Raw genomic sequence first — 20,815 nt, 5'->3', positions numbered from 1 at the left:
CTGCTGATTTTGTTTTCTTGTCAATCAAACATGTCGTCTTACAAAAACTGTGAGGATGCAATTAGCAAACAGTGTTGTGATTAGGGCTGCAACTAACGATTATTTTGATAATCGATTAATCGGTTGATTATTCTATCGATTAATCGGATAAAAAAACAAAAAAACTTTAATTTTCAACCCTTTATTCAAAACAGGGTCCGTACGGTCATGGAAAACCTGGAAAAGTCATGGAATTTTTAAATGGCTATTAGTAGGCCTAGAAAAGTAATTGAAAAAAATAAAATCCCAAAATATTTGGAAAAGTAATGCAAATGTGTTTTATTCAAATTTTACTTTACACGGTATATATACGGTATGCTTTGGAATTCTCATTGTTAGTTTAAATACGACATCTTCTCACTTTGTCACGTAGACAGAGTTTTCACAAAATGTTTAATCATGGAAATTTGGTTTAAAGTCATGGAAAGGTCCTGGAGATCCACTGGTCAGCATGTGGATGAACCTGTTCACTGGTCACCATGGTGATGAACCCGTCACAAACAGACTGAGAGCTTTCCTCTCCTGAGCAGTGGTCCCCATGTGGACCGGCACCCTGAACAATATCAGAGACGCGTTCCGATTTATTATTTTTTTCACCTGGCCCGCTGCCGTTGAGATTGCAGTGAGACGCGGAAAAAATGTGATGGGATGCTCTTCGCAATAAAACATCTTTGATGGACGTGTCGAGTCTCGGCCAATCAGCGTTCAGATGTCCACAGCGTTTGGGAAGTTAGGTTAGCTTGAATGTTAGTCCGCTACATCTGCTGCCGTCACGTTGCACGGTGTATCGATACTAACAAAGTACCCGTACGTTAAAAACGATGTGATTTAGCATATTTTTAGTCTCGATACTTCATTAAAAGAGCGATCAGAGCGCACGCGCTGTTCCGCTCCGTCAAATGTTGTCTGCACGCGCAGCGCAGCGCTCACAGCGTCGTGGCTTATCTCCGTTGCCTTTCTCCATGGAAAAATATTTTCCGCTATCCGCCACGGAATAAATAACCACGTTTTCTACGTTATACTCTTGTGGAAATGCCACACACGTCATGACATGTAGCGCCCTGGTGTCTGGGTTCATAACGTCACCCGGAGGCGCACTCGGCTCCGTGAATGTCTCCGACGACGTGAATGACTTCCGCATCCAGCGCCACGTGAGCAGCAGCAGCCAATTAGATTCATCAACAGAGGAGCAGCTCAGCGCTGATTGGCTCTCACAACGCAGCGTTCCGTCTCTCTCTCCGCTCTGGTTTCTCCTGCGCCGCTCTGCGCTCAACTCAACTTTGTTTATACCCCGTGACTTATTGAGCGCCGTAATAATCGCGCGACACAACGAATCGATAATGAAATTCGTTGCCAACTATTTTAATAATCGATTTTTATCGATTCGTTGTTGCAGCCCTAGTTGTGATGTCGACTTGACTATTTGATTTGTTTTGCCAAATGTGACTGTAAGGGAACAAAATACTGGATATCAAGTGCATAAGTATTTTTGATTTAATTTTCTAACATAATGAATGGGATAGAAGTGACGGACGCAAAACAAGTGTTAGTTATAGCTTTGATTAAATTAGAAGTTGTAGGGTCTCATGACGTTACTCTATTTTTCTGATAATTGACCCACAAAATGAACAGGCTGTTTTTGTAGTGAGAAGAATCATCTAAAGTCTTGATGACTCCAGTGGGTTTATTTTTTCACTCCTTCAGAAGCACCAAGTAGGCATTGTGGTGGCCAACTCTAACATGGAACAGTGAGAATTCTATTTTGACCACTTTTGTCATTAGAAATACAAGGTTAAGACAGTAACAGCAACATTAGATGCCCTTACGATGATAGTTTGGTCAGGTGAAACTTCTTACCTTTTTCTTGTACTCCAAACATTAAAAAAATGCCAAAACATGTAAACAATGTTGAAAGAACAAACAAAATATCATAACAGCACCAGACACAAACATATCGACATAAGTATGAAGAGACAGACTGAGTCAGTTCTCGAGACTTAGCACCAGTACACATCCCCACTGTCAGTCCAGCAGTCCGGGGACAAGAAGGCAACGCGGTACCAAAGTGAAGGCTGTGTTGCATTCTAGTAGGTACCAAAATATCAAACTCTCTTAGGATTTTCCTACGTTTTTTTGTCCTTCAAATGTCAGTTGAGAGCTTTTGCTGAGTTGTCGTGAAGGAACGGGCTGACTGAGTCACTTCTCATTGTCGTCGTCTTCCACTCTCCCCCACTCCTCCCCCTCCACCTCTCCATCATCATCATCATCATACTCATCATCCTCATCATCCTCATCATGATCCTCATCATCCTCATCCACATAATCACCCCAAGTGTTATACACATCCCCTCCTTTGCCCTCCTCTTCGTCGTCATCATCACCTTCCTCCGGCAGATCATCTTCATACAGAGGCTCATCCTCCTCGTCTTCCACGATCTCCATCTCCTCCATGTCATCCTCTTCCTCCTCCGCTTCTTCATCGTCCTCTTCCAAGTCCTCTTCCAAGTCCTCCATCTCCAACCCACACACCTCCCCGTCCTCCACCTCCCCGTCCTCATTTTCATCCTTGGAGGAGGTGGGACTGGAAAACCCTTGCGCTTCAGTCCTGTCTGTGCGGAAAGACCTGCTGGAGGGGATGAAGCTCGAGGTGGCAGTCTTCGTGTTGATATAGAGACGAGGAGGAGGCCTCTCCCCGACCGTGGCAACCAGGCCAGCAGGGGAAGTGATGGGAGCAGAACTGGCTCCTCTGGAGTCTGGGCCTAGCGAGGGCGTGACGGCCACAGCCACAGCCCCCGGCCTAATGGAGGTCATGTTGGGCACAAATTCACGGATCTCCCCAGGCTCCAGTGGGTCAGGTCCACAGGGGTCGTGTTCACTGCAGGACAGCTTGCCATCCAGTTTGGAGATGAAGAGCATGCCTTCACGATGCTCCTTGCAGTAAGAGCTGGGACACATCTCACAGAACGAAGCTGCCTCTTTACCACAGACGTCACACTGGTGCCACGGACACTCCCATCGTCCTGGAGACAAGATCACTGTCATTACCAACTGAGGAAAATGTATGGAGGCTGAAGGTGCTAATAGTATGATTTTTAAACCAAAGAGATCAAATATAATAAATCACTATACTTTGCACAGTAACAGCTCTCTAATAAAGCACATATAGGTATGATCACAATCACCATTTGAATAATGACACAAAAGGCAGACACACAAAACGCATTTCTCCAGAATCAGCATGTTATTATCGTCATTCAGAATCAAACTATTAAATTATTTTGCTATTTCATCCACTTTCATCCGAATTTAGCCTCACACCTACATCCAAATGTGTCTACCAATACTATCTTGAAAGATCTGACAATTTCATACAACTAAAATATAAATAACTCTTTTATTATCTTTACTTCGAAACAAAAAAATATATTTTTATATTTTTTTGTTTTACTTTTACATTTGACTGAATTTAGTCAAATCTAATCTGGCGACTGAAGACTTTAGACTATATATTGTCCCTCTCGTAGAACAATATAATAATATGGGCTCATGTAAAAGTCACTCCACTTGCCTGCAGGCCTCTTGGCCAGGTTGAGACAGTCGGCGTGATAGACCTTCGGGCAACCCGGCTTCTTACAGGACACGATCTGGCCCCCGTCACCACAGCTGAAGCACTCGTCTTCTCTCTCCTTGGTCACTTCTTGCTTGGTCTTCTTCTTCATGGGCATCTTCCTCTTACCCTCCTTCAGTTTCAGTTTCTCAGCTGATGGCTGGTTCTGATCCAGAAAAAGAGACGTTTCAATGTTGTACATTTAGGAAGGTGTGTTTAAAAGTGTTTTGTTTTTTTAAACCTCTTACCTTTGGCCTGACCCCCAGGAAACCACTGCAGTTGGATGCTCCACATTTACAAGCAGTTTTGCCATTGCCGAGACACTCCAGGTTGTAGTTGAAATTCAGCTCCATACCTAAAGTACACGGGTATTAGATCTCTGCTGCGCTCGGATGTGTAAATTGTAAACTATTGACATAATCTGCAGTCTTAATCCTACAAAATACAAAACACCAAAGTGAGAAGCAGGCTGTCACTCAAACCTAATGGGATGTCTTGTAGAGCAAATAGTCCGACTCTGGTGTCCCCATTAACAGTCCACTTTTGTGTCTCACAGTTTGGCTGGCAGCAGTGGTTCATGAAGCGAGCCTGGTTACCTTTGGGCCCGGCATCAATGATCCGGTCCTTGAACAACAAAATACAAACTGGTTTGCACAAAGTATCAGGTCTGCATTATGCATCGAGTGTGTTGCTGAGCAGTGTCATATATACAGAGTGTTGCGTTTGTGATCAATGGGCCCACAATCACCTTGTTCAGTGTCAGCATGTAGAAGTTGCAGATGTCGTTCTCCTGGGCGTGTCTGATCCTGGCTCGGCATTCTTCTTCATCAATTACCTCTCCCACATACTCACTCACGAAGGCTCCCTGAGAAGCGACAGAGAAAAGATCCGTTAATTAATACAGGAGCGAGATAAATGAAGCACAATCACACACATTGATTGTTTTCTTCCGACGTACCTTCTTGATGTCCGACAAACCAACTAAACCCCAGCCGCGGGACAGTGTTCTGAAAATCTCCACAGGAGTGTACTGGCGCTTTGTGAAGGCCTGGTTCTGACATCGCTCCCCTGCTGCACACACCTGAGGGTGGCACTCATACATCAGCATGCGGTTAATGCACTCGGAGTCGATGCCGCATGGGTTCTCCTCAGACGCCTTACAGTTGCAACGTGGGATCTCGGATAGGTCAGCCGTAAAGATTTGCACCTTACCAATTGGCCGGTTGACCTAAAAGACAGAGCAAGGGAGTGATGTGTTTACCGTGTACCTCAGTGAGCTGCTCTTTTGTCAGGGTAGAGAAGGATAAATGAGCATGCAGTACCTTAATGTGCCGGTATGGAGGAGGTTTCTTGTCATTCTTCCGGTCCTCCTGAAGCTGCTTCATCTCCTTTTCGACCTGGAGTTCTCTGAACCGCTCTGCTGCATCAGTCAGGGCTTGAAGTACAGAAAGTACTCCAACAATTAAAACTCAACCCACATGTCAATAACACAGCATTATATTACTATTAAAAGCATGAACATAGATATAATATAAAATACAGTAATGGACACAAGTACATACCATTTTTGTACACTGCATCTGCTCCCTTCCCCATTTTCTCTACATTGTGAGTGTCCCCCTCCATGTAGGGGAAGACTCTGGCTTGGTACGTCCACACAAAATCTTTGGAGCCAAAGAATTGCACTGGAAACTCTCCCACCTCATGTTTCATCCTCAAGATGTTGTTTGGGACATCTTTGGCGAGACAGACTTCTGCAGGCCACCACCTGAAGAGTCAGATCAGGTTTCAGAAATATAAACACGGGTACATCTAGCTGTTGCTTAGAGACACTATGTGTATGGGGAAGGCGACGTTGGGACCTTACCTGTACCGCCCCCATTTGACCCACATTATGTCCTTAATACAAGGCCTCTTTCCAGATTTGCAGTCATTGCAGAACCAGCTGCCCTGTGGCATCTCGATATTCAAACATTCCTGATGGAAAGCAGCAGGACAGGACTCACAGCACAGCAGACTGCCCCCTACAAAACCACCGCAACACACTCTGATCAGGTTCAGCTACACATTGTCACAGCTTGTCTCCAATTTGCAACACTATGAAAACAAACAGGGGAAATTAAGCAATTGTATTTATGAGGCGTAGCCAGTAACTAAATAACAGTTTATCTATTATCACACAAGGAAATATGGCAAGGACTCAACTGGGACTGTGCCAATATTCATTAATCTGTGTTATCAATGATGGTGTTAACTCAAAACATGTGGTAATGTAAATACATATACCCTTAGAAGCAGCACTTTGCCAAGAGGGAGCATTTAATTGCCAGAAAGGATGGGGCATACAAATCCATTCACAACACATTATGCTGTCCCGAAGAAGAACAGTGCATTTTCAAAAACAAACACTTATGGCAAAAACGCTTGGTGACAGTTTGGAAATAAAATTAGACAGTTACACGTCTCACCAGATATTATAATGTGTTTGTAATCACGGTAGTCAAGGGCTTTTGATGGCAGGTTAAAATGACCGCGAAACCGGACCAGACTTACCCTCAGAGCACACAAAGCACCAGCTCACGTTGATGTGTTCGTGGTTCTTGCAGCCCTTGCGGGGAGTGAAGTGGTTTGGACAGAGGAAGCTATTGTTTGCCAGCACCAGGCTACCGGCTGCCATACAGTTGTCATTGGCATGATAGGCCACAGGGCAGCGAACACATCGAGCCAACCGACCTGCGATCAAATCACAGAGGAGCAAAGGCATCTTAGTCCATGCACATCTGGATATTTAACTGCAGCTTTGCGTCAATAAAAAGCAGAACAGTGACTTTACTTTTTTATGGCCTCCAGTTTATCGCCGATAAATTGTGTCATGTATGACGCTGTGAAATCAGCATGGCTTCAAATCATTTCTAAAAAGTCATATCATGTGGATTAAATCCATAAGCATGATAGGAACTTACCTTTAGTGCTGCAGATGTTGAGAGGGTTGGTGACGTGGCAAGACAGACACACATGCAGAGGGCAGCGGAAGCCTTTGTTATGTGGCTGTGTGGCCGAATATGGCAATATACAGTCGCTGTGGTAGAACTTCCCACACAATGGTATGATGCAGCGCTTTACCCCATCACCAGACTTCTTACACACAAAGCACGTGTGGACACCTGAAAGCAACCGCGAAAATAAAAGTCACATTGTTTCAGGGTTTGAGGACACACATGTTATGACTTCGTCTGACACCAGCAGTACCCACCAGCTTTGCATTCACGACAGAGGAATTTCCCCTTGGGAGCCACTGACAGGCCAATACACTGCAGGTGAAAGGCTCCATAACAGTGACCGTCACACACCAGCAGGTCGCCTGTCCTCTCACACACCTGCACAAACATGCACAATAAGGACCGTGGTCATGTGCCAGGAGCAAAGCCGTACAAAGCAAAACATAGATATACATTCTGGTAGATCATCTCACCTGACAGACATTCTCCTTTAAGGATGTAGCACCTATTTTCCCTTTCACATCCACTTGAGAAGAGAGGCTGTCATTCAAACTAACAGACAGCAGCACCTAGAGACATGAGGACAGAGATACTGTTAACACTCCTGGATGCAGGGATGCACATTATTTTCCTCTATGATTGATGACCGTTGTCTTATTAGCTGATCAATACAACATGCACACCTCAGGTTTGGGAGTTAGTGTTCCAGTGTGTGCATATTCTTTCTCCTCAGTGCTGCAGGCCTCCAGCTCAGTCTCCTGCCGGGGCGTCTTAGACCCCTGAGGTCTGGGAGGCCGGTTTTCAGCGAGCACCACTGGAAGGTCTTTGCTTTCTGACTGCTGGGGGGCAGCAGCAGGAGCAGAGGGTGTACTGGGTTCTGGCTTCTCTTTCTTCACAGATCCAACCTATCAAATGTGAGATGTCATTGTGTTTAGGACGGTAACCATTTTTTAAATTATACTGTTTGGTGGTATATTAGGATATTGCTCTAGAGTTGTGCTTTTGTTGTACCTGAGTTTTCTTGACAAAGTTGTCTTGTCGCTTTGGCTCCTAGAAAACCAAGATTGTAAAATCATTTAACATTTCCTCGTCCAAAATACCAACTGCGATAGTTGGAACACCCCCCTACTGCCATCTGAATCCCAACATACCTTCTTCTTTGTATGAGCAACGGCAACTTCTTCTATGGTACATTCCAGCACCTTGTGAGACAGCTTCCTTGGCCTCTTTCTGTCTTGGACGAATAACCCTGTATCTAAAGTGAAAACATAAAAAACAAAACTATACTACATTATCTATTTTATAAAGAACATTAAATAAAAAGAAAAATCACACCACAAAGATCGGTATTTCATAAATCAATAGATTTTAAATATCCTGTCCAGCAACAGTTGACCATATAACATCAAACAACGAAACTGTAGATTAGACATAATATTCACAGTTCGACTCATTTACCAGATTCAGGAGGTAGATTGGTTTCTTCTGCTGTCTCTGCACTCGGGGAGGGTTGTGTGGCTAGAGATAGAGGGGATGCTACGGGAGAAAGTGCATCCGGAGATGGACTCTGTTCCGGCTCTGGCGAAGCCTCAGTGGGCTCAACAGAAGACGAGGATGAGGTCATTATTCCCAGTGTGGTGCTGAGATCATGAAGTGCCGTCATCCCTGAGGTCTGCTGCGTACACACAAGCAAATTAAGATTCAAGTTTCATTGATATTCTAAGTTTTCCTGAGATTAAAAGTCTACCAAGTAGATATTTCCTTTCGCAATGATCAATTGATAACCGTGCAAGAAGACCTTAAAAGATGCAACGACAGGTCTATTAGATTCTTATGGTGTGTAATTATATCAATTATCCCCTAAAAATGTTGACTTTAAAACAATTTACTTCACACTGATTGCAGTTAGTCTTGTGAAGAAATACAAGGAGATTAGTTAGTTCAATGTTTACAGAGAACAATACCCTGAAATATTTTGACTCTTAAACACAGAATATTCAAGAACCAAATCAATAAATGATACTTCTTAAATAAATACAATATTTTCGATTGTCACGTAAGGAAACTAACCATTTTGGAAGTTTCTGAGGTGTGTTTCTTTGACTTCTTTTTTGGGGCAAATATCTGCTCATACTCCTCAGTTGACTCCAGGAGCCTTTTAGTTGGTTTGCGGAGACGCTTGTTCTCTGACTGTCCTGCGTAGACAAACAGAAAATACACGTCCATTTACACATTCATTCATTAACTTGGGGGATGCTTTTGTCCAAAGTGATGTACAAATGAGGTCCAATCCAAGCCCCAGTAGATCAAGGAGAAGTATTCTTCTTCACATATACAGGTATAACATGTTCATACTCATTTTAGTGAACAAATTAAACAGCTGCAGTTTGCGTCCTACCTGCTGCGCCGCTTGTCTCCAAGAAGAAGAGCGAGTCGTTCTCTGCCTGCTTCTCAACTCCCAGATCAATATCTGGTGATGCGCTCATGTGGTAAGACCCGTTCATCTCAGCGGACGCCTCACATCTAACTTCACCCGTACTCTCAGCAGCCCCCTCAAGCATCTGCCAGCGCTTCTTTGGAGCCACTGTGGACCCTGAGTTCTTATCGAGGTAGCTGGCCGAGGGATCAGCGGCGGCGAGAGGACACGACCCGGGATCAGCTAAGTCAGCGTGGCCACTGACGAACTCCCGACCGTAAGCCAAGTCAGCCAGGTCCGAAGAAAGCCCAGGTATGCTGAGATTTAGTTTGGCAGGTAGTCTTTGTTTTCTACGCTGCTTGTCCGAGTTCCCAGTCTGAGAGCGAATAGGAAAGAGTCCACAATGGTAGGTGTCAGCGCACATGATAGGTTTAGTCCGATTCTTGCCTCTCCCTGCAGTGCTTTTGGCTGTTGTGGACTTCCCTGACCTCCCATTCTCCGTTTTGATTGCTCGAGTTTTACCATCACAAGAACCCTTCAAGTCTCCTCCTGTCGACGTAGGGATCACCAGGGGCTCCTCCTTGATGACGACTGGCACAGGCGGAAGAGCCAGAGGTTTACCCTCCTGCTCTCTGGTATCATGCATGTCTTTCAGGAGCATCAGGAAGGTGCTGAATTTATAATTGGAATCAGGCCGAAATGCGGTCTGCTCAGAGTCACTGTTGTCCTCCTTCACAAGAGATTTAAACATGAGTTCCTTGACATCCTGGAAAGCATCCATTGGAGACAGAGTTGAGGATGGGGAAGTAGACGATGATAGATCTGGGGTTTCGGTCTTGACCTGAACCGGTTGCACTGTGGGTACACCTGAGTCCACGCGCATAGACTTTAGCAACGAGCCATTACGAATTTGTTTCTTATCAGGCTTCCTGGCACGCCTTTTTGGAGAGCTGTGATTTGTGGAGAGTAATGCATTGCTGGGTGATTCCCAGTTCGGAGACCTTTCAGTTTTGATGGGCGCATCAGAGGGTGTGTTGTCAAGAGAATAATCCGCGTGGGCATCTGTCGAGATTTGGTTTGTGTTCAGTGCATCTTTGAGATCCGTCTCTTCCTCTGCTCTCAGAGCCGTCGTCATCAGACGGCTGCTGGCAGGGAGATTCATAGAATGCTTTTCAGTTGAACTGTGCAACAATTCATGACAGCTGACCAAAGCCTGTTCAGAATGTGTGTCTCTAGGTGGCGATCCTTTTGTTAAAATGAGAGAGGAATCACAAGGATCTGGAGAAGGGTTCACTTTTTCTGTCAACTTTGTTTTAGCTTTTGTTAAACCCTCTTCTTTTTTGACCAATCTTTCTATATTGTGTAATGTAGACGCTAATGTGCGTTTAAGACGATGGAGTATTGGAACTGACTCCAGGTCTGCATACGGTGAGTCTGTTGGCTCCTCCTTCAGTGTACAAGTTGTTGTCTGAAACTGTTCTGTAATGTTTGTGATGGCAGATGAGTCTTTTGATCCACTGACTATATGACCAAATATGTCTGACAAACATTTTTTTTTCTTCTTACAAGCTTTGCTCTTGTTGTATGGAAGTGAAGGAGAGTTTTTGACAAGATCGTGCTCATTTCCGTTGGGGGCCATACTGGGTGACGGGGGCCGACTAGTATCCACAGGGACAGACGGGGCGTCCTGTGGCTTTTCGGTCGGGAGTGGGCTGGGCACACGCTCCTCTCCATTCTCAGATATTGAAAGCACACTTTCAGTATCCTTTCGTTCTGGGAGCTGACCCTCAGCTTCTTCCACGCTGACTTTCCACGCAGTCAGTAAACTTTTGGGTATCTGCCGAAAACAGAGATAACATTGAAAATAGTGTTCACAATAACATTGTATTCTATTTTTCAAGTAATGATCATGAACTTACCGTGTACTTGTAGTCTTTCTCCTTCTGCTTCCCTCTCCGTCGAAGCACAGGTAGGTCTGCAAACTGATGGCCTCCCTCAAAAGAAAGAATGGCATTTCCGGGGACCCAGGCACATTCTGCAATCTCCCCAATGGTTTCAACGTAATACATCCGACAAGGACGGGGATGGGGAACTGAAACCAAGTAAATAAAGTTTCAATGACTAATTACCTTTCACACACACACACAGTATAATTCCTTTGGTTGGTGTTAACCTGTCAAGTAAAGATGGAGTTGCAGGAAACAATTTGACAATTTGATTATAAAATGCAGAATTGGATCAAACTTCCTCTCCTTCACTACTCGTTCTGAATGACACCTCACCTTTCATCTTCGTGTGGATCCCCTGGCGTGGGTCACAGTTGATGTGGCACGGCCACCAGGGCCGTCTGTTGAATTTAGCCCACACCAAGTCCCCTTTTGTGTATTTCACTGCAGGAAGAGGTTTTTTCTTTGGGCTATTGGACTAACAAGGACAATACATTCATTAAGATATAATACAGAAACGTTGGTATTGTATATCAAAATCACATTGATTCTTTTTGTAATAACACATTCAGAGATTAGGTCATCCTGTGCATTACTTATCTTTGCGTCCTAACGTAATATTTACGCAGTTAAGAACCTGTATGATGTTTGCACTGATTTTTATCTCTGTTGTTCTGTGTTCATATTTAAAAAATGTTGCTCCCTAATCATAGTCAAATAATTTCTCAAAGATCAATTAAATTATTGGCATGGGTACAGGGCCAGTGGTCCAGGTACAATGATGTTATACGTAACCATCACTTCACCACAAGGGCATTCTTACTGCCTTTCTCAGTGGAAATACGTCACGTCAGTTGCACAGAGGTACAGACAAAGTAAGGATCCCAGGTGTATCAGACTCACATTTGAGTTGGTGCCAGCTGGTGAAATTAGTCCATGGTCAACTTCACTATCACTGTCCGATTCTTCATCGAAGCTCCACCCATCTCTCATCGTGATCTCTGGCAGTGCGCTGGGGCTTAGTGTGGGGTTGAGTTCAGATATAGTTTTGGACATCAGGTTCAAGACAGTAGGTTTGTATGTTCTTTTATCCACCCCCGAGCTGCTCGTGGTCTTACTGTCAGTCACAGTTCGATCGCGACTCAACTTTGGGGAGTAGTGAAAAGGTGCCATGTCCTCACTACTACTGTCCTCCCCCTCTTCCTTGATGTCACTGCTGTCAAAAAGCAAGGATTCAAAATGCAGGTAGCCGTTGGGTATCGGAGAACAGCGCTCCAAGCTGTCAGTACTGTGAGGGGAGAAGTCCTTTCTATTCACGTCCTGCAGAGTCTCAAAGGGCTCCATATCATCATTGCCCGGAGAAGGAGGCAGCTGGACTAATGGTGCCTCAAATTCATCATCCTCATCATCCTCATCATCATTATCATCATCCTCATCATCACTGATCGGGCTTGCACAGTGCAAGTAGTTCCTCGGATGGAGGTCCCTCTCTAGGTCAGGCCTGTTGACCCCAGTGTTCAGGTCCTGTAGCCTCTTGAGCGAGCTGTAGCAGTGAGATCGGTCTGGCTGTTTACAGCTGGAGGAGGGCAGTTGCACGGCTGATGGTTGGTCTGACCCACGTCTCACAATGCCACATTGGTTTCCATAGGAAGTGCTCACAAGACCATTGCGGGGCCTCAGCTCTGGCTGGCCAGAGCCAAACACTGAGCCCACCCTAACAACCGGCCTGTATGACTGGTTCATGTTGTCATGGCTATATCCTGTCAAATAAAAGAAAAAGAGGCAGGTTAGAAGAGGGAAATGTACATTTTAAGTGTGTCCTTTAACGAGAATCCGCGGAGGTTAACAAGCTTTGTATACTATAAATTCAATAAAGCATGCCAACAGAAACGGAAATCGAGCTACAATCACGTAAAGTAAACAGAAACCTATAAAGGAGCAAACTAACCACGAACTGTGCCCGCACACACACACACACACACACACACACATGCACACACACATGCACACACACACACACACACACACTAATAAGCCGACATTGCATGGCCTCCATACTAGAGGCCGGTCGGACCGCACAAGACAAAACACCCCGCTGGCCCTCTGCCCCCACACGTTTCATTCACAAAGTACCAGAACACAGTCGCCTACCGCTTTGTCTGATGGTTGTGGGTCATGGCGATCGCTGACTCGTACAGTCAATGGAGGAGCGCTGAGGCTGTAGTAGAGGTGGTGACACTGAGCCATCACAGAAACACAGTGAGTGGCTCACACAAACAAGCTACAGCCACACACCGACAGAGGAAGCTGCTATTAACTCTCTCTCTCACACACACATATATATACACACAAACACACACACACAAAAGGCTGATCGGCACTAAGTTCACAACACTATCAACACGTGGAAAAACGCGAAAAACTCACCATTTGGAGGTCGGTCAACGTGAAGCCACAAGCGGATGTTTGATTGTGTGGCACAAAGCGAGTATTTTCCTCGGTTTGTGAAAGCGGATCTGCACAATCCCAGCTGCAGCGACGCGAGCAGTAGGCCGAGGCACAGCTCTCATTCTCTGCACTTCATCGCCTGATCAGCGGCGGCCCCCAACACAAAACTGTCACCTTAAATAGAAAATAACAAGCAAATGTCCTCACACAGCGGCGAAATAGAGTGTGCCCCAACCAGTCCCCGAGCAGCCACAGCAGCTTATTTACTACATGGTGTGTGCCTGCTGTCGAAGTGCCCCCGGTTATGTTAAAACAAGCCCAGACTGACTGTGATGGTGAGCAGCAACCAATCGGCAATGCTACCCAACCCCCCGTCTGCATAGGGCCGTGACACTCACCCTGCTAACACGCACACACGCGCGCGCACACTTACAGGCACGCACACATACACACACACACACACACACACACACACACGCGCGAACGTGCGCGCGCATGCCCGTCCAGGTAAAGTTTATAATAGGCAGTGGTAGTAAAGCCTGTATTAAACTGCTATATGAAATACTAATCACTAATGGGTGGTTGGGATGATTTGACCTATTTCCTCGCGTCGGTCCCATTGTTTCCGAGCCTAAACTCAGCTGACAGGCCTGTGTGGCGGAGGGAGATCGAGAATACACAAATGATTGCACTGCGCAAACAGCCCCACGGCCTCTCCGGTCAAACCAACTCCGCGCGCCATGTTGCCTTTCCACAGAGAATCTGATATGAGGAAACAGGCCGCTAGGCGCTCAGGAAAGGACGATGAGGGAGTCAGTGGGGCTGGACGCGAGCATTAAATCAGGGTTCGCTCCGATTATAAAGCGCCCTGACATAACCCGAATACAGATCCGGTGCGCTCGCTGCAGATCAAACTATACATATCCATAAACAGATACACCCAGAGAGCACAATGGGCTCCCAGTCCTTGAAGATCAGACAAAGAGCATTCAGTTAGATGCCGACTTGACAGCAGAGGTGCTCAACGTTACCTGTGTGCTGATGTCTTCTCTCTGTTTTTTTAAAATACTACTAATACGGGTTGTTCATTCAAATCTTTCGGTGATTCATTTCCTTATCATGTCGACTGAATGAGTCAGAAGCACCAGATAGATTCGAGATGTAACTTATTCACCCACACTAATAGATCAGCTGTCTGGCGTTTACATTAAAACACGGCCAATTTTCTTTTTAACCAACTCTCCGAGCACACTGTGGAACAGGATGTAGTAAGACCATGGGAGTAATTAAGCCGCAATTGTTTATAACATGGGATAAATAAAGGTATTATAACAAGGTGAATATATTGTCTGTGGACACGGGCCCCTGGTGTCCACAGGGAGAATTACATTTGACAGGAAATAGTTATGTGGAAAAGAAAATGTCTTTTATTTTGGTTTCACATACAGCACATTATCATGTATTACTTATATCATAAAGCAGAACATGTTTTATGGAGACATTTCTTTCCTAATTAACAGCATTAATAACATACATGGACATCTGGAAGAGACTATTACGTGAGTTTGGGTACAAAAAAAGGCTGTCACAAGACATAGTCAAAACTATATTCACAAAATGCAGAAAATACTGTGTTAAAAAGGTTATTATGCAGGCTAAAGATGCAGTGTTCCCATTTTAGGTGTGATATCACAAAATAAAACACATTGAACTGGACAACACAGAAAGGACAACTATACATCCACATATGTATGCCCAGGAAAAAGCTGATGTTGAACTGGCTGTACTTAGATTTGCTGAGAATGTCAAAAAAAGTCACAAGAAACCAGTCATAGAAATATAAACGCAGAGAATAATAATGTCACACATAGGTACAAAATGATTGAGGGGGGAAAGAGTCACACTAGTGAAGTTTGAATCACAAACTGCAAAATTCCTTATTTTTGCCAATACTGATTAAAGTGATTAATTCATACGCATGCATTTCTGCCAAACTGGAATAACATACTTTTAATTGTCATTTATTATGAGAGGATGAAGAAAATGTGAAACACTGTACAAACACTCATTCAGAACCATTTCTAAATGGAAAAAAGTTATTTCCACCAACATTTGTGAGACATGTTTTCTGCATCTTGTTGCTCATACACTGTTGAATGTTTTTAGAGCACTAGAGAGTAACCTGCAGATCTATTCGCTGGGTTCATCCACTTTGCCACTGGACTCACAGAGGGGTCTCTTCTCCATCATAGCGTATGGAAAAGGTGGAACATCACAGCCAGTGAATTCCAGTTTCTTGGGGACACTGCAGGTGCTAAAGTCCAGTTTCTTGGCATCGTCACTACCAAACTCCAGCTTCTTGAGCCGAGCTAGACTCTTGATGCTGCCGGGGGGCCTTCCAGGACTGACCTTATATCCTGCTGCTTTGGTGGTACCAAGGGGCCTCCCTGGGCTGGTTTTGAACCCAGCAGCTCTTGTTGTTCCAAGTGGACGTCCAGTACTGGTACGATAACCAGCTGACTTTGTGGTCCCTGATGGCCTCCCTCTGCGCCCTGACTTCACTATGCCCTTCTTCTTCTTGGAGCCATCGGGCCCTGCAGCCTCACTGCCCCTGATTCTCACTGTCTGAGGCTGGAAGTCGTTCTGGGTGTTTTGGATTTGACATACCATGGCTTTATGCATGCCCTGTGGTAAAGGGGCTAGGCCGGCAAGGGACAGCTGCAAACCAGGGGTTGTCGGAGAGGGGTAGAATTTGCTGGACTGTGTGCTACATAAATCAAAGTGGCTGGCTGGATGACAGTCCTCTGCCAGTCCACTCATACAATAGTCACCGTTGTTGCTGGTCACTTGATGCATCATTTTCTGTTGGGACACATATAGAAATTAGATAGAAAAACTACACGTGTACAAACATGTTGACAAACACAAACCTAAAGAAGCTTTTTAGTTTACTTTTGGTGGCGCCAACAGGCCTTTTAGCGTTGCAACACAATACAAGGCAAGACAAAGCGAGGTAAACTCGGCCTACAGATTGCAACAACAAAAGATTGCATAGAAAAAATACATTTTATCCTTCGCCAAAGCTTACCTAACTCAAGAAGGTCAAATGAATAGTTCGTTCCTTTTGTTAGTGGATGATAGATGGAAAGGGTTAATTTCGGATCGCATACATTTTCCTTCTCTGGCAGTCACAACATCTTCGTGAAGACGCCGTCCGAACTACGTCCTGGCGCCCATGGCTGCTACCTCGAAGCGGGACCGCGATTTCAGTCTCCTCTTTAATTTATTTCATGCTCATTTAATCCTTAAGCAGAGATTTAGAACAGAGAGGCAGCCATTTTCGACTGGAAAAAAATGTAATAAAACAGGATGCGCCGAGCACGCATGCGCACCAAAACATCCAGGAAACTCAGAGGCAGATCAGTGTCACCCAACGTGTTTTTTTAAACAAAGACGCATCTAAAACGTGGGCATCCATTTACAAAATGATAACCTAATTCCCAAACTAAATGATACCTGTATTGTCCATAAAGTATTTTTACTGTAACTTAACCATGTGTAAAGATCATCATCATAGTAATGGATAGGAAATATGAGAGTGCATGTGCCATATAAACAACAATGACCATTCACCATTGTTTTGTACTTTTTATTAACATCCATATCCACTTAAGTATAGACACTGGATTTTATGTAGCAACTGACATGCCAGAACAGATAGCATTATACATTAATCAGCGTTTCCCCACAATGGTCGTCTTCGACCTTCCGCTAAATTAAGTCCACAGGACTTAAGTTTCCTTGATGAGCTTCGACAGCTTCTGAATCTTTTTTTTAGTGGACATGTCCACATACTTGTCTCCGATACTGACGATCATGCCACCCAGGATTGCAGAATCCGACTGTGAAGACAGTTGAAATTACAATTATTATTATTAGGGTCAGACTGGTTTCTAAATCCTCTTCACTTACATATTCAAATAAAGTCACACCAACTGCAAAATGCTAATTTGTATAATTTTGGGATAATGCATTGACACTGTACCTTTGTTTCCAGCTTGATAGTTTCATTCTTCTGAAGAAAGCCCTTGAGGGCTACTTTCAGGTCAGCAAGATCAACTTCACCCAATGGCTAAAATGGATAAATATTAACTGGTAAGATCCCTCAACATATATACACTATATATGCAATATGCAGTATAGGAGATCTAACAATATTGTTGTGGAACATCCATGCAAGTCCATCCATTTATTACCTGAGCAGTGGTGACAGAGCAGATGACCTCTCCACGGTGTGCACTCATCATCTTGCCAAAGGCATTGATAACATCACCAGTTATAGTCAGACGACCATTGTCAGACAAAACTTCTGCAAAACAAAAAGCAGGATATGTTTGAGTGAAGTTAAATACTTTGTTTCTCTGCAGTACCAACTGACTGCCTTAAGGTGCAATATGTAATGCAAAGCCATCTGCTTTAAATAAATAGGGCGGAACATTTCACCTCTACTACTGGATCCACACAATCTAAATTTAGACACCAATTGTGATTTTTTAATTAATTAGTTTAAGCCAACCAAGAACTGTAGAGCAAGAATATCCAAAATATAACCAAACTGCAGAAAAGCAGAGAGACGGTTCAACTAATAGTGCAATCTTATAATCTTCACACGGCTAATATATTACATTAGCCAGCTGTTCATTTGGGCCACTAATCAGGTTCTGTACAGTCTGTGTGCGCTTTGATAGTTTGTCTAAATGAATAAATCCAAAGTGGCAGAAATGACTAAATTATCCACACTATCATCTAGTTTATCGACACCAAACTTAATATAGCACTCAGATGAAGACTGAATAGGGATTTTGGAGCTTACAAATAGCAAATTAAAAATCAAAATCCATTTACATATATCATTATTGTTATATAAACATACTACGACAGATCAAAGGAAGACCCCAGCTTTATAATAGTGACACGGTCCGTGACCTCTACAGGAGGTCAACGATTTTGTAAGTTGCAGTTGATTTCAATTTGAGTTGGTTCTTTACTATGCATCTTCCAACTTTAGAAAACACAAGAGAAAAGGGTCTGTGTACAAGATATTTAAAACATATTGCATACTTGTGTACCTCTGAGAATAAACACTGCAATTTGGATATTGGTTCCCGTTAGAAAACTTAAGGAAGTGCAAAACATGTTCATTAATTTGGCTTATTTGTTGTACAACACATTAAGTATTTGTATTTCATCTGGAGTGTGCTGATGGAATCATTTTATTATTTATGTCACTTATATTGACTAAAACAAAAAGACTCAAACTTATTTAGTTTTTACTATGATGTATAAACAACCACATACACTATGCATTCAAAGAGTCCACCTAAGGTCCACTTAGCTATGATTAGGATGATGCCATGCTAAACTACACAGCAGCAATCAGTAATCACTCACTGATGAGGTTGAGAGTGATGGCTGAAACCTTGTCCTTTGCAAGAGCGTCATGGAAAGTCTTCTGCTTGATGCTGCGCTTAACATGAGGATTCATGACAACAGAAGAAACATTTGGATTCTTGATCAGGGCCTGTAAAACAAGATGACAACAATAGGCAATTAAATGTATGTGCTAGAGTTGGAACAGCATGAATTAGCAACCTTTTCAAAATAATTAGATAATGATCCCATTGCTTTATTCCTCAATTATATGCAATACATGTGCTGTATAAATAATGAATAAAACCGTGGGATAATTATCTAGCACATGTATTATTTTTTTACTTACAGACACTTTCCCCATCTCCTGCTCCACTTGGTCCAGTTTGTTCTGCTTACTGGCAGCTGAGAACAGAGCCGTGGCATAGCGGCCCTCGACTCCATAGACCTCGATGGGAGACTGCGGACATAAACACACCGGTTAACTAGACTGCGAACAATATTTCTACCAAACGAGCAGTCATGCTTCGTGCAGCCCGACGTCATTTACCTTAACCAGTTTGGATCTGATCACAGACGTGCTGAACTGGCGGAGCTAAAATAGAAAGAATACATGATGTCAGCACAGAGAAACCAGAACTTTAATTGGTTTAACTTTTAGCACGCGTTGTACCATGTAGCTAGCGTTACGTTAGTGACAGCTAGCTGGTAAGCTAACACGTTAGCAGTCATTCAAGTGCAATGACCTGTGTTGATTAGTTGGACATTTAGCGTTAGCTCCTTGTCCCCAGAAGGAATACAATACAATAGGATATTCTTTTAAGCATAAATAGGTCGGTCAACAATGGCATAAAATTATTATAATCAGCATAACAGTTTGAATGTCTTACCTGCTGCCCTAACATGAGTGCTGCCATTTTCTCCTCCAGCTGTCCAGAGTAGAACAACGCGACTGCGCATGTGCTCTTCAGAGGGAGGCGTCTAACGAAGCTTGTGGTCAATGTAGTCTTTACAGTGTTGCGATCTGAAAGAGGGTCAAAGGCTATCTAAATGGGGAACTACACTTTTTTATTCATTAAAATATATCTCCATGTAGTCATTATGACGAATGGGGAAATTATATAAGCTTGGTCAAATGTATATTTTATTTCAAAGCACATTTAACGTATAGCATATCGCCTCAAGGTTGTTTAATCTAACCTTCAGACAGGTTATATTTTCAGTTCAGAAGATTTGTTTGTCTGTTTATAGACAGGGTAACGGGATAACTACACCATGCAACTTAATTAAAGGCACGGGCCAAGGAAGAACCTGTTACATTGTGGAGCAGATTGGCCTTGGCAGAGGTCTGCACTTTACGAATGACCATCTAGTTCTGTATCAAGCACATTTATACAACTGGAAGTTCATTATAACACTTTACAGAGTAAACCCCCTTTCTGACATAAAGATCAACCTAAATTGAAGCAGTTACACTGCACTCCAAATCGCACACTTTTTATTTTTACTTTTAGTACTGCAGCTGCGGTTACAGATACACTGATTCATGCTTTTGTTCAATGGGGACAAACTACTTCATCATAACATTGCAGCTTGAACTTAAATACAATGTATTGGGAAATACCTAATAATTTACTGGTCTACTGAATATGGTAGTTATGCGTATTGGAGCACACAGTTGGTAACCAATTGTAAAAGCTATGTCCCCCATGTTCCCCTGTGAGAGATAATTAACTTGTCTGATTTCTGACATGTGTTTTGTTTTTGTTGAGATAGGTACACAAATGAACTTATCGACATAAACTGACTTTTTGACATTTAGAAAACTATGTGCTCACACAATTTGAACCACATCAAATAAAATGTATAGAACTGTAGCCCTAAGTAAATTGTTGTGCAGCAGTTGTAGTACAGTGTAGATAATAGTGGT

At 43.5% G+C, this 20,815-nt stretch overlaps 3 protein-coding genes across 5 annotated transcripts; all 3 read right to left on the bottom strand.

The window, feature by feature from the left end:
* Positions 1-1,705: 1,705 nt before the first annotated feature.
* On the bottom strand, positions 1,706-13,794 carry nsd1a (nuclear receptor binding SET domain protein 1a). Of its 2 annotated transcripts, none has more exons than XM_056439584.1 (24): positions 13,435-13,794; positions 13,159-13,245; positions 11,911-12,767; positions 11,344-11,485; positions 10,981-11,153; positions 9,044-10,898; positions 8,716-8,840; positions 8,104-8,320; positions 7,797-7,900; positions 7,657-7,695; positions 7,329-7,550; positions 7,119-7,214; positions 6,900-7,023; positions 6,610-6,810; positions 6,200-6,379; positions 5,514-5,670; positions 5,209-5,414; positions 4,969-5,081; positions 4,605-4,874; positions 4,395-4,511; positions 4,129-4,270; positions 3,895-4,001; positions 3,608-3,812; positions 1,706-3,059 (listed from the first exon to the last, which is right to left on the bottom strand). In XM_056439584.1, the coding sequence occupies exons 3-24, from the start codon at positions 12,748-12,750 to the stop codon at positions 2,236-2,238; spliced, it is 6,459 nt and encodes a 2,152-aa protein (XP_056295559.1). In that variant the 5' UTR covers positions 12,751-12,767; positions 13,159-13,245; positions 13,435-13,794; the 3' UTR covers positions 1,706-2,235. The 2 variants fall into 2 exon arrangements, with proteins under 2 accessions (XP_056295559.1, XP_056295560.1); XM_056439585.1 differs by having other exon boundaries at positions 13,159-13,225.
* Positions 13,795-14,859: 1,065 nt separating this feature from the next.
* Positions 14,860-16,989, bottom strand: si:ch1073-44g3.1 (uncharacterized protein LOC797133 homolog). Of its 2 annotated transcripts, none has more exons than XM_056439187.1 (2): positions 16,544-16,989; positions 14,860-16,317 (listed from the first exon to the last, which is right to left on the bottom strand). In XM_056439187.1, exon 2 carries the CDS (start codon positions 16,312-16,314, stop codon positions 15,646-15,648), a length of 669 nt encoding a protein of 222 aa, XP_056295162.1. In that variant the 5' UTR covers positions 16,315-16,317; positions 16,544-16,989; the 3' UTR covers positions 14,860-15,645. The 2 variants fall into 2 exon arrangements, with proteins under 2 accessions (XP_056295162.1, XP_056295163.1); XM_056439188.1 differs by having other exon boundaries at positions 16,626-16,989.
* Positions 16,990-17,088: 99 nt separating this feature from the next.
* Positions 17,089-19,832, bottom strand: atp5po (ATP synthase peripheral stalk subunit OSCP). The gene is made up of 7 exons (XM_056439189.1): positions 19,776-19,832; positions 19,436-19,480; positions 19,235-19,345; positions 18,907-19,036; positions 17,712-17,824; positions 17,501-17,587; positions 17,089-17,357 (listed from the first exon to the last, which is right to left on the bottom strand). The coding sequence occupies exons 1-7, from the start codon at positions 19,800-19,802 to the stop codon at positions 17,247-17,249; spliced, it is 624 nt and encodes a 207-aa protein (XP_056295164.1). The 5' UTR covers positions 19,803-19,832; the 3' UTR covers positions 17,089-17,246.
* Positions 19,833-20,815: the final 983 nt, after the last annotated feature.

The sequence above is a fragment of the Pseudoliparis swirei genome, chromosome 19 (genome assembly GCF_029220125.1).
Source record: "Pseudoliparis swirei isolate HS2019 ecotype Mariana Trench chromosome 19, NWPU_hadal_v1, whole genome shotgun sequence".
Taxonomy (NCBI): Eukaryota; Metazoa; Chordata; class Actinopteri; order Perciformes; family Liparidae; genus Pseudoliparis; species Pseudoliparis swirei.
The sequence above is the reverse complement of the archived record's forward strand: the minus strand, read 5'-3'. Positions and strand labels throughout refer to the sequence as shown.

What these genes read in the sequence shown, in the direction of transcription:
- nsd1a (XM_056439584.1), bottom strand. Translation starts at nt 12,750, where the DNA reads ATGAACCAGTCATACAGGCCGGTTGTTAGGGTGGGCTCAGTGTTTGGC. An exon ending in CTCCATACCGGCACATTAAG is followed by an intron (nt 4,875 to 4,968) that starts GTACTGCATGCT and finishes TCTGTCTTTTAG; the next exon opens with GTCAACCGGCCAATTGGTAA. An exon ending in CCTGGCCAAGAGGCCTGCAG is followed by an intron (nt 3,060 to 3,607) that starts GCAAGTGGAGTG and finishes TCTTGTCTCCAG; the next exon opens with GACGATGGGAGTGTCCGTGG.
- si:ch1073-44g3.1 (XM_056439187.1), bottom strand. Translation starts at nt 16,314, where the DNA reads ATGATGCATCAAGTGACCAGCAACAACGGTGACTATTGTATGAGTGGA.
- atp5po (XM_056439189.1), bottom strand. Translation starts at nt 19,802, where the DNA reads ATGGCAGCACTCATGTTAGGGCAGCAG. An exon ending in CACTCATGTTAGGGCAGCAG is followed by an intron (nt 19,481 to 19,775) that starts GTAAGACATTCA and finishes TTTCTATTTTAG; the next exon opens with CTCCGCCAGTTCAGCACGTC. An exon ending in GCTCTGTCACCACTGCTCAG is followed by an intron (nt 17,588 to 17,711) that starts GTAATAAATGGA and finishes TATCCATTTTAG; the next exon opens with CCATTGGGTGAAGTTGATCT.